The sequence below is a fragment of the Anabrus simplex genome, chromosome 2, assembly GCF_040414725.1.
Source record: "Anabrus simplex isolate iqAnaSimp1 chromosome 2, ASM4041472v1, whole genome shotgun sequence".
NCBI classification, from domain to species: domain Eukaryota; kingdom Metazoa; phylum Arthropoda; class Insecta; order Orthoptera; family Tettigoniidae; genus Anabrus; species Anabrus simplex.
In genome coordinates, this window is record NC_090266.1 from 1,194,151,152 (window position 1) to 1,194,167,522 (window position 16,371).

The following is a 16,371-nucleotide window of genomic DNA, read 5'->3' on the forward strand; positions in this document are numbered from 1 at the left end:
GGAAAAAAAAATTAAGGGGCAGGGAGAAAGAACTGAAAAATTAGTTGAATTCCTTGTATGAGGATACTTATATCTCAAAAACTAAAGATGTTGCAGACATGAAAATTTGTATTTGGAATCAACTTTAAAAATAAACGCATTCTTTTGCTTTCAGGAAATCCACTTAGGTGCTGAAAGAATTGAAAAATTAGTTGAATTATTTGTATGAGAATACTTATATCTAAAAACCTAAAGATGTTACAGACGTGAAAATTAGTGTTTAAAATCTTCTTTGAAAATAAAGAAACACGCATGGGGAGGTGGAGTTAAAGAGGAGTTGAATTCTCTTTATGAGGATACATATATCTCAAAAACTGACTATGTTACAGTCGTGATAATTGGTATTTTGGATCTCCTTTATAAGTAAAGAAACTTGTATTTTTTGTTTTCAGAAAATTCACTTCAGGGGAAAGGTGAAAGGAAGTGAAAAAATTGAATTCATTTTATCAGGATACTTATATCTCAAAAACTGAAGGTGACAGATGTGAAAATTTGTATTTGGATTTTCCTTTAAAAAATAAAGAAACACGCATTTTGTGGGGGGGGGGGGGGATGAACTTAATGGGCAGAGAGAGTGAGAGAGAGAGTGTGTGTGTTGAATTATTTTTGTGGGGATACTTATATCTCAAAAACTGAAGATGTTACCAACGTGAAAATTGGTATTTGGAATCTCCTTTAAAAATAAAGGAACAATTATTTTTTGTTTCTAGATAACCCACTTAAGGGGCTGAAAAGAATTGAAAAATCAAATGAATTTTTAAAATGAGTACTGGTATATCTACAGTATACCGGTATGGTATATCAAAAACGTAACATGTTACAGACAAGAAACTTGGTATTTGGAAAGTACTTTAAAAATACAGGAACATGTACCTTTTTTTAATTTCAGAAAAGGCACTTAATGGCGGTGAAAAGAAGTGAAAAAAAGAGTTTAATTACTTTTTATGAGGATACATATAACTCAAAAACTGATGATGTTACAGATATGAAAACTGGTATTTGGAATCTACTTTTAAAATAAAGAAACAAGCATATATTTTTTACGGAATATCCACTTAGGTGAGTGTGGGGGAAGGATTGGTAAAGGGATTGATTTCTTTTCATGGGAATACTTATATCTCAAAAACTGAAGGAGTTACAGACTTGGAAATAGGTATTTGGAATCTCCTTTAGAAATAAAGAGGCATTTGGCACCTCCTTTAGAAATAAAGACATTTCTCTTTTTTTCCGGCTTGAGAGAAGACTTTCTCACATGTACAGTTCTGTCGCATGGTTGTCTTAGCCCCAAAAGGCAATACCACAAATGGGGTTAGTAAAGAGTTTGTGGGGTAAATTAAAATCAGTTTTTCGGTGAATTTTTATACTTCTGGTAGTTTCAGATAATGTCTTAGCACACTGCCAAGGAACAATTACTTTTATCAAATTTTGAAATCCACGCGAGCGAAGCCACAGGTAACTGCTAGTGTGTGATATAATTGTGTACCAAATCCGATATTTTCTTGTCTTGCTTATCTCCCAACTTGTGTGAATGAGATTTGAATGACTGTGTTAATGTCTCACCTTCTAATTTTAATACTTTTTTATGCCGATACTTAACCTTCCCTTTTCTTTTCTGGGAGGACATTTTGTTATTGTGATGTCAAACATCTGGGTAGACGTAAACATTTTCCTTATTCATTGCCCTTTCATTTTACTCCTTGTGGTGCTTTGCCCGCCCCGTTCCAAAATAGGCTTTACACCAGGAACGTTGTCTTGGAAACGAGAATAATAACTGATTATGTGGTGAACAAAAAAGAATGAAAGACAATGAGAAGAAACTTAAATTAGATTAATATTGTTCAACGACGTCTATCACAAGAGTGACTTCGAGAGGGAGAATTTCAGGTGAAAAGAATTCTCTCTTATGATCTTAAAACTCCAATAAATAAAGGAATCAGAGTCCGTAAGTTCTAGCCTACCGCCATCCTTGTATCGTTTATCCTGTGTATGCCATGTTATTAATGAGTGTTCACGGGCCCTGTGCTGCAATCTTTCAATTATGTGTTTGTATATATTAGTAATAGAATTACTGGGCTTCTTTTTTTTCTCAATTTCAACTGAATGATCATTAATTGGTGCCTTAATAAATACATGTGACTTCATCTTATCATTTCTATCAAGTAGACCAGTTTATTGATGCTTAGCATGGGTCCTAAGAGCCTGGATCCGGACAGTTTTTGGTCCGTTCTGAACCATGATCACAGCCATTTTATCTAACAATTTAGGTAGCTGGGTACACTTGCGTATACTCCGCATGGCTCTACTCCTAAATTGACGTTTTGGCAGATTTTGGCTCTGTCTGGTGGTTATGCGCTGAAGCATAGACATCCAACCAATCCCAAGCTGCCATTCATATCGATTTATATCGGCAGAGTACGATCTCGAAACCTAGTTGCCAAATCTAATATTTACATTCACCACGTGGTTAACCTATCTCGCTCAGCGTTTATGGTATTCGGTACGGCTCGTGATCTTTTGCATTTTCCTTCAATAATTAGTGTGTTTTTCATATTGTTGGAGGGTTCCAGTGACTCTGAGATCAGTAGTGTGTTCCCTTTGTAGGTCATAACCTCCATCCTGTGCCAGCCATTAGCGGTGAGTGATGTGTTATTTCCTCATTCTCTTTTATTCTTAATAAAATATTCTCTTTTAGTGTCAGATGTTGTTAGTAAGTGTATTTTTTGTGCATTTGTTTTCAATCCATATTCATTAGTTTTTCTGAGTACGGTATTACATTTGACAAGGGCTGTTTACCGCGGTCGTATTGCATCAGCTGTTCTCGCGGGTGTAGCGCGCTGGCAACAGAGAAAAGGCGATGCTCATTTGTTTTGCGAAACTTCAATTTAGAAGTAAGGCTGTGCGGAGTATAGTTCATGCTCTACAGGTTATGTGGAACTGTACAGGCTCAGTATCCTCTAGTGGATAAATTAGTGTCCAATTGTAAAAACAGTCAAAGCACCCTCAAGAATCGATCTTTTAAAGAGAAAAATCCAGGTCTTGCGCTTCCTCCTCCGCCTACTGTCATGCAGTAGGGTACCTGGCTTAGCGCTGTGGTATACTATGCAGACAATTTTGAATGTTTCACAACCATTATGAATGCACGAGATAAAAACTATGCATCGTCAATTGAAATTTTCCAAGATTTACTGAAAACAAGCTTGCTGTAAAACAATTTGGCGTTTATATTTCCTAATCTAAACTTCTTGTGTACAACCATAGATATACTTGAGAAATCCACTAACCTATGTTCCAAAACAGTGAAGGAAGTGCGTGCTGTTGAAAATGAATTAGATTCACACTCGGCTTCGCAGGTACAGGGACCGACACGGAAAGGGTTAAGGAGAACATCTGGTATTTATTTACCTCTTGAATGCAAGTGATTAAAATTTTTATCAAATATGTTTACGTATTTTAGCACATAAAATATAAATCTCACATTTTTAGCACATAAAAATCTGATCCCTTGTAATAATAAAGAGTAAGGTTTTTTTCTAATAGGGAACTACTTCTGTCCAGTTCACTCAGCTTATTGTCAGGAAGATTATGGGAGATCCTCATCTTGCACAAACAGACTACAGTTCATGGATTGCATTTTTTGTTTATCAGATGAGAAGTCAGTATGTACTTCAAGAGAACTTATGAAGTGCTGTGATAAACAAGAATATTGATACTATTAACGTCAAAAATGAATTAAACCCAGTATATTATATTTTGATTAAAGTATAGTCTACTTTCAGTAATGTTCCTCAAAATTTAAAATAAAATAATATGACAGCAAGGAATCTTTAGTTCACTTACCATATTTACATTGTGTGACACCAAACTAAAATAATCCTTCATTGCTAGACTTGTATATGAACAATGTTTTCAACATCTGAATATAAAATAATAATAAACAACAATTCATTGTTATAAAAAGAAAATCATTAAAAATAAAATCAGCAGCTCTTACTTGAAGAAACAAATAAATAAGAACTTATTTAACAGTAAGTACTTATCTGTAACTTTACTAAGTCCTGTTCTTGTAAGTTTAATGCTGATGACTGTGACACCCAAGCTAATTTATAAATATTTAATGGCTCTGTTCGAAGTAAAAGAAATGCCTTCATGGAGAGTCTTGAAGAATGAAGAAATAATGACCATTTTCATGACTGCAAAAATGATGATTTCTACAACAAAACATAATGGATATACCTCATACCAGTATCCATCCTTAACTATCTATTAAGAGAAGTCACAAACCTGTGAATATAGGGAATGATTAGGAGAGCTTGGTAATACTCTACATAAATATTGCAAGTACTAAGACAGCTTAATCTGATGCCAGTAGATTATCTTTACCAATATCACAAGGGTTTTATAATAAATCATCTTTGTTCATTTTTCAGTGATAGCTTTAAATATACTTCAAGTGAATCATCTTATCTATCTAAAATTGACCCTTCCTACATCCTGTGGATGTATAAACTTCCATTCAATGAACAACAACAGGTCATTAAGGAAAAATAATGTGTTCACAGATCAAGGGCAGTCACCACTGCACTTCAGGATTACACGTCCTCAGTTTGTTTTGTTCAACCATACTCCATTCTCAATTATTTCAAAAAATATTGATCTATTTGCACTCAGGATAACACTTCCAAAAAGAACATGAAACAGATCAAAATAAGGAGATCTGTTCAATAATATAAACAATAGCAGGCAAAGAATGACATGTATGAATTTAGGGATAGAACAGCAATTCTTTTTCTTTTTCCATATTTTTCAGATAAAGTATAAATTAACTTCCTCATCAAAAGCAAACTTATACTTTCAAATAATAGATATATCTACTTTGAAATTAATATTTCCTTCAGTGCAATGGATGTTACTCATTCACAGGTCAGGACTACTTTTTATCGAATTCAATGTACTAGATAAATGCATAGAAATTATATGTATACCTTTAAATTAAACTATGGGGAATAGGGAGAATATGGCCATGATTATTAGCTGTGGAGAATTATCATCACCTTAATTTGCAAACTGGCTGTATTCACATTCTCTCTATTCTCTTCATACTGCTTTAATACGACATATGGTTTCATAATTGGCAAACTGGTAAGTTAACAACACCTTTAGTCTGTCACTATCATTGTGTATTGTTTCTCTTTTGATATAAAGTAATTAGCTATGGTACACAATACCATATAACTGCAGGAACTTCATCTTTTTTCAACACAAAGAAACTGTTTTTCATAGCACCCATTACTTATATTCGATCAAAAATATTTATATATAAACACATTAGCAACTATGTACACAAACACACAAAATCATTCACACAGACACCAAACAACCAGCCAGCCAGCCGGCTGGCCACCCAATAACCCATATTCTCTCTCATTCAGCTCATCATTTAAATAACAATAGCAACAGTGACCTTGATTAACATGAGCCTCCAGCTTTAAAAGCCGGAGGCTTCAATCCTCCTCTTGATTTATCCAAACAAGGCTTGCCGCTATCTAGCAATTGTTTCAATGGTCCACTTGAACCTCACAGCCATGCTACGCGCAAACGTTTAATAAATAAATGCTGAATGGTTACTTCTTATCCAACAACAGCCAAATTCCTTGGATTCACATCCTTAGGTCCATAATCTGTGGTCCTAAAAGAAAAACAAGAGAGAAACAACCATAAGTTATGCAGGAGTACAAGCACAAAAAGTGACTGATCCCTAAACATAAGCTGCCTTTTTCATGATACAGCCATATAAAAACAGGAGAGAAACATTCAGCAACAAATTAACCATTACAAGGTTTCAACATAATGTCACAAAATCAATTAACTGAATGTATATATGGTATTAGACAATGACAGGAGCCTTAACTTCTCTGCTGATTGATTTTTATTAGAACAATTAATTGTTAATTTTCATTACTACTATTAACCCCTAAAAATGACATTGGATAAATACTAAATCAGCCCCACCTATTAAGGAAAAAATGATTAAGAAAGGATGCAACATATTCCAAGAGAAAGACACAGCATTTTTGTTCACAATGTATTCATGAAGGAGTATACTGGAAAGTCCCTCCTTCAATTCTTACGGTCACAATATTAAAATATAAGAAATCTGCATTTGGTTCCTGCAAATAAATTAAAGCAGAACTTCAGCATATCCCAGTTACCACTTGAATTGCCATAGCTATCGAAGATAATTTTAGGTTTTAGCCTGGGATTTAGAACTGGATCCTTTCTGGACACCACATAATTTTTGGGGAGAAAAATTTGCCTTCCAGTAATTCACCTTCTGGGTGAATATGGATTATAGTGAGTGAAAGTACATCAGGCAGACAGAACCAAGAATTGTTACAGAAACGAACTACAGAGATCAAGGATTTAAAAGATAGCATAAAAGATGAACTTGGATTCATTATGTATGTGTGCATCTCTCTCACTCACTCTCAGAAAAGCTGACATCCCAAGATGAAAAAGTGAGAAGTGTGGTGGAATAGGAATCTAAAAGGTTGTTTTATGAGAAAAAGAAGTTTAGAAGTGTATCATTGTCTACAATACACAAGAAGAGAGAAAAAGTGATTCTTCTGAATACTGTCCTTGAGATATCAAAAGACATGGAAACAAAATGCAAGGATTCAGCTACTGGAGAACTGTGGAAAACTGGCAAGAAATCAGACAAGCATCAAACAGTTACCAGCAATGAAAATGAACAAAATGAAGAAACCTCTCCAAGGCACAGAAGTATAGATAATGAGATGGACCTGAAAAAATTCAGTGAAAGAAGATACATAAACTTCCATTCAGGAGCAGTTCAAAATACAGGCCTAAGATCTCTCGTAATGGGTAAGTGACCAGTTACGATGGGAGATAGCTGGAAAAGATTATTCATTCTCTGTAAACCAGCTTCAGATGACTGCACAGAAAAGGGGAATGAACACTGATATTCGAGTGCCCCAGTAAGCTGTATGGAGACAGTGGATCCCACAATATCTGCAATGAGAAACTTACTTCTCTCCACTAAGGAATTAAGAGGTTTAAAAGAACATGCTGGCTTATTAACTCAAACCAATCAGCCAAATTTTGGTGGAAGTGCCTCCAGTTCCACATATATGGGTGAGGATTGATACAAGGAATAGTACTTAAAAGGAAGGGACCTGATGGGAAGGAGAACTGTCAAGCAAGGTGGACAAGGATTCATTGCACAGAGGCATAATACTAACAGGAAAGTCAATACTTGCTTCAAGTAAGGCATAAAGTGCAGCTGATTTAAAAAGAGCCAAATGTAGATAATATGGAATATAACTTTTTAAATACAGAAGCTTTACTCACTGAATTATAAAGTTGGATCATTACATATTTCGGATATACTACCCCTATCCTAGACTTCTAAAACATGGATTTGGGTGGGTAATGATCCTAGAATTTAACAAATTTTTAAGTTCATGAGAAATGAATGAACAGAATCGTCTACAAATGAAAGAAACCTGATTGAAGAACACAAGGAGGGAGGAGGAGTTGAAAAATCAAACCGAGCTTGATTGGTGTTGGTTTAACGTTGCACTATCACATCCAAGGTTTTTGGCATAACTAATCCCTAAGTGCACCAACATCAGTAAAGAGAATGCCATGGTAAACTTCATAATTTACCAGGGTAAAGTTGTATTTCTGTTACACCAAGCTCGGTTTCAAATTTACCAACTCCTATGAAGGAGCGGTTATCTAAGAAAACCGTGATAAAGTTTTAATTATTTGTGTTCTGTGGTAAAGATTCCAAAATAGAGCTTAACAGCTACAGGTTATATCTCCAAGTATCTTAATCAGTTTGAAAGGAATGAAGAGAGAATTATAGAAGAGGCAGGATTTATTTGAAGAACTAAGCAATGCTTTGTTCCAGAGAATATTTCGATTATGAAAGGAAACAGTGTTATATTTTAGATATAAATGGTGAACAATTGGAATTCCCTACTCGGAAAAGCTATCCGATATCACCTAAAAATTGCCTTCTAATAGCACTGCAGTTCTATCCAACTGGAACATTTGAAGGAGTGATCGGTGATGTCTGTGATGTTGACAGAACAACAGCATGCCGCATAATACATGAAGTTTCTGATGTAGTTGCCTTGTTATTGTCACAGTTCATTAAACTCCCACTTATGCAATGGGAACAAAGAGATGTTATGGAAAGCTTTCACAGAATTGCTGGGTTCCCCAATGTACTGGGTGTGCTGGACCACACTCATGTGAAAATACAGTCTACTGGAAGTGGAAATGGGTAGGTATTGGGAGGTAGGTGTGTGTGCGTGTGTGTGTGTGCGCGTGCGTGCGTGTGTGTGTGTTTTTTATACGAGAAGATTTTTAAATTCTTGCCTTTCTTAATTCTTACCCACACAGTATCATGAGCTTGCTAAGACCAACTCAAATAAATAAGAAGGTACCTTACTAATATTCTGTGCTAATTATATTACTCTGTAAAGCCATTTCATCCTCGTTTCCCACTATATTTCACAATTTCAAGTCTAATTTCATCTATTCCTGCTGCTTTATGACAATGGAGTTTATTTACCACCCTTTTCACATTCTCAAGTGTAATTTCACAAACATGAGATTGGTTATTCACAATGTCAACAGAAAGATTTCCTTCTATGTTCTGAAGATTTTTGAAGTATTTCCACCTGTCCTGTGATTCTCTGAGAGAGATCTACTATGAGTTCACCTGATTTACCTGAAACTACTAATGATTTCATTTTCCCCTCCATTTCTAAGATTTTATGTTACTATCCAGAAAGGTTTCCTTGCCACTTGACCAAGCCTTTCCATGTTATTACCAAGATGTCCACGACTTCTTTGGTTCAACAATTATTTGTTTTGCTCATTTCTTTCATCTGCGTACAATTCCCTAACCGCATCAGTCCTTGTTTGGAGCCAATTCTTATATGCCTTCTCTTTTACACATACAAGCTGCTCTCACTTCTTCATTCCACCCAGATGTTTTCTTTTTCCCATTTTTACACGTACATGTTCGTAGACATTCTGTTGCTATTTCTACGATATCATCCCTGTATGCAACCCATTCTACTTGTATATCCTGACCCTGCTTACTATCTATTGTTTGGAACATTTCACTGATCATATTCATGCACTTCTAATATCCTAATTCTGGGGATTCGCTACCCTTATTTGTTTGCAGACAGATTTCACTTTCTCTATCCTAGACCTAGACACACTTAGTTCACTATAGATCAGATAGAGGTTAGCATTATCAAAAAATCCTTAGAATACCTGCGCATTCCCAACATATTTCCTGAATTCAAAGTCGGTCATGGTATAGTCTATTACGGATTTGGTGTCCCTACCCTCCCATGTGTACCAGTGAATAGCCTTATGCTTTGAGAACGTATTCGTAACTGCTAATCCTATATTAGCACAGAAGTCGGTAAACAGTTCCCATTCCCATTAGCATCCATATCTTCCTTACATTTACCCATCACCTTCTCATATCCTTCAGTTCTATTTCCAAATCTCTCATTGAAATTGCCCATTAGCACTACCCTATCCTTTCTGTTGACCCTGACTATGATGTCACTCAGTGCTTCATAAAAATGTGAACTTTACCCTCATCTGCACCCTCGCTTGGTGAATAGACTGAGACAATTCTCATCCCAATTCCTCCAACTGTTAAATCTACGCAAATCATTCACTCATTTGCATGCCTAACAAAAACTATGTAGCGTGCTATAGTATTCCTAACATCACATTATGCACTTCCCTTTTATCATCTGTTAAGAACACTTTATAAGATCCTATCTGTTCCTCATTATCTTCTCTTACCTGAGTATCATTCTATTTTCTACTTTCTTTCATAACCTCCATTAATACTGAAAACTCCCAAACGAATTCAATTTCGTTTGCCAAGTTGTTTTCAAGGAGTCCCTCACCTGTCAAACTGAAGTGGGGCTTTGTTACTCCCATCAGTTCCAGGCTTGCTTAAACTATTCTGAGCTCAGTACACTCCGTGAAGCAGGATGCTACCCTACTTAAATGTAGCCCCAGTGAGAATCTCTCCTCTAACGGGTTAGGGACCATGATGGACTGTATAGTCCCAGCTGACTGAGCACAAGGAGGGTCAGGATTCAGAATGTTTGGGATACCACTCCTATTCCATACAATTTAGTATCACAACTCTCAGGACCACTTACTAGGCCACTCGGCCATTGCCCATGCTTCACGAATTAGGGCATGACTACGGTAACCCATACCAAGAACAATATCTATTAACATTCTATAGACTTCTATTACATTTACAAAACTAAATCAAATGGTAGACAGAAAAGTAATATAGGCCATGTGTAGAATTGTCCAGAGGAGTCCGTTGATGCTAATTAGTTTAAAGTTTTAACTGAGGAAATACATAATATGTATGAAAAATTTGAAAATGTAGTAACAGTAATTATGGGAGATGGGAGAGCAAGAATTAGTGAAGACACTACAGCTAACAGCAGTGCAATCTTAGCCAGAGCAATAGCAACTAAAACAAATCAAAGTAAAGAGCAAAATAAATACAGGGAAGAAAACTACTGAAATCATGTACTGCAGGAGACCAGTTTATTTTGAATGCATGATGAACTAAACTGAAAAAGGCAAAGTAACGTACTATTTTAGTAGCAGGAGTTACACAATATATTTTGGTCCTGAGATCTAGAGAAGCTTCTGAGGTAATAAAAAATACAGAACTCGAAAGTATGGGTGCTGTCGACATCTTCTCCCACAGTTATAAAGCTAACAGTAGGAAAAGGCAAACAGGCAATTGAGAACTTATTAGATGTCAATGGTAAAAGGCAATGCTCGAGAGTAGCTGAGCTAATATTTTGGTGATAAGGAATATGAGATAACCATGCAGGGTGCAGAGTAATTATGGGATAATCAAATACTTTTAATAATCGAATAAACTCTAATTATTTAAATAATCAAATGAGTTTCAAATATCATTCAGTTTAGTGATGGAATAATCAAATATTGTATAAGGGGCAGTTAAATGAAACTGAACACCCACCATAATACACATTCTGTGTGAAAGGTGGCAACAATGTTGTTACATATTGATACTGCCATCACTGTGGTAGCAGAACTATATAGTGACAACTCACAGGTGCATGCAGTTGTTGGGTTATGTCTTTGTTGGTGCACGGATTGGTCTAGTGTGTTCGTCCAGCTGTAGAAATGGAGGCAAGCAAAGAAGAGCAGAGAAGTGTGGTTCGCATTCTGGTGGCCAAAGGTGCTGGAGTATGCGAAACTTATCACAAACCTGCTGTGTATAGCAAATGCGGCATGTCCATGACGAGTGTACACGACTGGCATAGGAGATTCCGAGAAGGGCGCAGATCACTGCAAAACGATGCACGCTCAGGACAGGTCCATCGAGCCATTACTCCTGATGTGATAGGGCAGACTGATAGCCTTATCCGGGAAAACTGATGAATCATGGAGGAAGAAAGACATTCGAGGATGTCGATTTCATTCAGACGAGGAAGTGCAAGAGTGGGTGCAGTTGTGGATCCGTCGGCAACCTACCTCTTTCTACAAGACTGGAATTGATCATCTTGTCTCCCAGTGGGATGAACGTATTAACGCTTTTGGCAATTACTTTTGAATAAAACCATTCCATGGTCACGTTGTAGCATGTGTTCGGTTTTCATTTGACTGCCCCTTAAACTTTAAAAAATAAAATAAAATGATCAAACGAGTTTTGAATATCATTCAGTTGTATTGAACATAATAATCGTATACGTCATGAATAAAGTTTTCAGTTTAAGTGAGTCGGATAGATAAAAGATTGAAATAAATGAACAGATGAACTCTTATGAAAAAGGGAGATATATGCCCTTTCTTTTTCCAAATGAATCTTCAAATGTTGAAACTACATTATTAAATGAACTGTCTTAATCTTTAATATCTGTAAAATAAAGCTCCTTATTTAAGGAAATGCCATATTCTGAGTACATAACGGAAGTAAGTCCCAGTACTACCAATTGACAATTTCTTTTAACTAGCAGTAAGCAATATATCTACCTTAATTTTATGTAAAAGGAATATATATATATATATATCAGCTTTAATGTCACAGAAAAGTATGATGATGATGATGATGATTTTCCCCTGAGGGTTGGGGCGGTGGAATAACATCCACAATATCCCCTGCCTGTCATAAGAGGAGATTAAAAGGGAACCCAGGCGCTCTTAAATTATTTAAGAAAATACTAGGTAAACAACTGATAGGCAATCGGCCACCTGGGTGATTGCCCTAAATGCATATCAGTGGTGATTTATTGATGATTGATTAATTGATTGATTGGCCATTTTTTCCCCTGACTAGTATTAATAGAGAATGGTTGCCCATTTGTACTTCCTCTTAAAACAGTAGACTAATCACTGCCACCAACTTTTCTTTCATTGTTTTCAACCCTTACTGATTTTTATTGACCATATACACATTTTCTTGGCTGGGGAAAAAACCAATGTCACAAAATATCATCATCATCATCATGACCAACTGTAGTGATCTGGAGTCCTTTTGAAGTCATTTAGCAACAGAATTTCAAAGCTAGTGACTTTGCCATTTAGACAAAATTCTGGTGAATTTTAATTTATAACTTGATAAATTTGGTGAGCCGAGTAGTCAACACTAGCATTGCACTTTGTGTAATCGCGTGGGCACGTGAAGCAATATATTAATCAGTCTTGTGTCAGCATATTTACCGTCACATAAAAGAACTCCAGCGGAACAAAATTTCCAACATCTTGGCATCCCTGAAAACTATAAAAGTAATAAGTGGGATATAAAACCAGTAACATTATTATAATTGATACTGTATTACAGAAAAGAGCAAATAATATTATTTAAAAAAACTTCATTCTTTACCCTATTTGTTAGCACAACCGGATTTGGGCAACGGTGGGAAAGGAATGACTAGAAGTGGGCTTTATTTAAAAATTTGTCTGGCGTAAAAGTGGGTACCATGGAAAACAATTTTCAAGGCTGCCAACAGCGGATCTCAAACAAACATCTCTCAAATGCAAACTTACAGTTACATGACCTGTACTGCAGAGTCAACTCTGCCTCAGGACCAAAACGATTCTAATTATTTTATTGCTATTTATTTTATGTCGCATCGACACAGACAGGTCTTATGGGGACAATGAGATAGTACAGAGCTAAGACTGGGAAGGCAGTGACCGTGGTCATAATTAAAGTTACATCCTCAGTATTTGCTTTTTGTGAAAATGGAAAACCTCCTTCAGGTCTGCCAACAATGGAGTTTGAACACTTCATCTCCAGAATGCAAGCTCACCACACAGCTAGCTCATTCAGTGGATCAAAGGATTAAAGTATTAAAGTTCTTAGAAAGCTTGGAGAAAGAAGGAATCAAGAAATGAAAACTGAATTTTGTAAACTGACATTTGACATCATAAATCAGATAAAAAATGTGCCAAAACAAGGATTTATAGACTAGGTATATTATTTTAAGAAACTGTGTAGTTATCAAGATAGAAAGGCTCTCAAAATTCCTGAGAGAGTTGGAAATTCAAGGAAGGAAGGAAGGAAGGAAGGAAGGAAGGAAGGAAGGAAGGAAGGGTTATACAGTAGTTTTACATGGCTATATATATTTCTTTTGCGAGTGGTTTAACGTCGCACCAACACTTTAAATGTCTTTGGCGATGCAAGAATGGGAAAGGGCTAGGATTGGGAAGTAAGGGGCAGTGGCCTTAATTATGGTTCAGCCCCAGTATTTAGCTGATGTGAAAATGGGAAACCACAGAAAACCATCTTTGGTGCTGCCAACGGTGGGATTCGAACCCACCATCTCTCGAATGCAAGCTCACAGCTATGTGACCCTAACAGCAAGGCCAACTTGCTTGGTTATGCTACTATTGATATTGTGATCATAGTCACGGTACCTCCAGTTTTACGTGGAATCCAAACAATAGGCATGTGACTTTATTTTTTAAATCCCATGTGCATTGTCCAGGATTCAAACCACAGTCGCCCCTGGTGAGAAGCCAGTGACTATGCCACTCTGGTATCATGCTCAGAATTGAAAGTTCATCTCTTGTGTTTGGATCAAGTAATGTCTGTAGATAAGGTACTTGATGTCAATGATACAGTGAAACCCAGGAAGGCTTCATTGTTCAGTAGAACAACAAATGAATTCAGGAAAGCAGAAGCTAAGTATCAACAAGTGGCGAGTGTGATCACAAAATTACCCGTCATAATCAATTTTAAAAATGATAAAGGTTCTAAATTAATGAACCAACCACTGTAATATTATGGAACTTTTTCAGGAATGCACTGTTGCAAGCAAACATACCTTTAGTCAGTTAGCCAATATCTTTGAAATTCTACCATTGGAGTCTGACTATCCTCCACATATTACTCAATCAACACTGCGAGGTTCATTCTGAGATTGCAGTTATTTGGAGTGCTAGAGGCGAACATTTGAATGGCGTTCCTAATGTCACTGTACATGTCAAGCGTCAATGGAAGCCATCCTGTTTACAGAGGAGAAGTTATTACTTATAAAGATACCCTCCCTACATTGCTAAATTGCGTTCTATACAACTTGTAATCTCATGAGTTATTAGCCACAAAAGTGACTATTTTCAAAGGAATCCAATCCACAGTTATTCAGGTTTCAATTTTCAATAGGCTTATGTTCCGCCTAGCAAGTCGTCCTCTAACACAAAGACCACACATGCCAATACCAGGAGCAGTTCAGAGATTTATCCAACATATTCTGTGGTCATTACTTCAACAGTCCCTGCATAGGTGATGCTGACATTGCTTAAGGGCCAAAACAGATAGAATCCTTTGCAAGGTCTACATCTGAAATATTACACCAAATACCAGATGGCAGTCCTTTTATATATGTTTTGATTTGACATAAGGAGTATTATTTTTATACAGTATATAATGTTGCTCATTCTCTCTGGACCATCATGACATAATCCAGCATCTCTCTCAGGGTTATTCTTTTAACAAATCATCAGTGATAAACTTATTTCCCTTTATTTTAAGGGACTCTTAAAAGCTTCTACTGCATTAAGTTAATATTCAACTTGTAATTGAAATTCAGGTTTTCAGAAAAAGGTGACGAAAGAATGGAATTGTAACAATTATGATCCAGAACTCTAATTCAGTGAGACTAGTCCAGTTTTTTATTTCCATCATTTTCACTCAATACGGGTTGAAATAAATAATATCAATTTGAAATAGCTGTATGGACGACAGTCTGATGGATAATAAGACATCCATTTTCCCTGTCCCTTACACAATAAGTTAATAATAATGTTATTGCTTTAATGTCCCACTAACTACTTCTGAAGGTTTTTCGGAGACGCCGAGGTGCCAGAATTTTGCCCTGCGGGAGTTCTTTTATGCGCCAGTAAATCTACAGACACGAGGATATGAGCAGCTTCAAATACCAATGAACTGAGCCAGGATCGAACCTGCCAAGTTGGGCTCAGAAGGCCAGCGCCTCAACTGTCTGAGCCACTCAGTCCAGCACACAATAAATTGTATGATTTTGAAACAGAAAGCAGTGTTTGCTTTTCTTTGACATCATAAGTTGGAGGCCAACATGAAGCAAGTGTAAGACCTTCAATATTAACATAGTATAATAGTCTAACCATGATTTGGGAATACGTGTTTTATACTGAAACTTTCCAGAATTCCATCTCATGTCAAAATGTGCAACTGTGACCTAACATTGCCAAACAAAATTGAAGAGAAGATTTCACGAGTGAGATTTAAGAAAACAATAGCAGAATTGGAACAACTACACATAGCACACAGTCACAATTCCTTTCTAATTCTTCACTGAAACATATTTCACCATCAGAGGTCAGTTTTAAAATACAATCTCAATGGACTAAAGAAATACTTTTGTTTGTTAAGGACATGCTCTTGTTTAAAATAGGTTTCAATAAATACAAGTTTCAATGTAATTTTTACATTTAACAGTGCCATATCTTCTCTTATGATTCAGAATTGCATACATCAAAAAAAGTTTTGCCTCACCTTGGACCAAAGATTTCCTGACTTAAAAAAACATATTGAGGCATACAGAGGTACTGTACCATGAATGAAAATGAAAACCTACAACCTGTTTTCCAGTCATGGACCGGGTCAGGGATGGAATGAGTGAAGCTCCCATCTTGCGGTGCGGATAGGAATTGTGCTGGCTGACGAGGCCTGTCGCAATCCTCTGGGGCAATGATTAATGACTGAGTTGAAATGAA

At 36.4% G+C, this 16,371-nt stretch overlaps 1 protein-coding gene across 1 annotated transcript in view; it reads right to left on the reverse strand.

Moving 5' to 3' along the window:
* Positions 1-1,443: 1,443 nt before the first annotated feature.
* LOC136864785 (phospholipid-transporting ATPase VD) overlaps positions 1,444-16,371 on the reverse strand; it is a 532,079-nt gene continuing 517,151 nt past the window's right edge. The window contains exon 21 of the mRNA XM_067142172.2: positions 1,444-5,725. Coding sequence (XP_066998273.2) covers positions 5,668-5,725 — 58 coding nt within the window. The 3' untranslated portion in view covers positions 1,444-5,667. The remainder of the gene's footprint in view (positions 5,726-16,371) is intronic.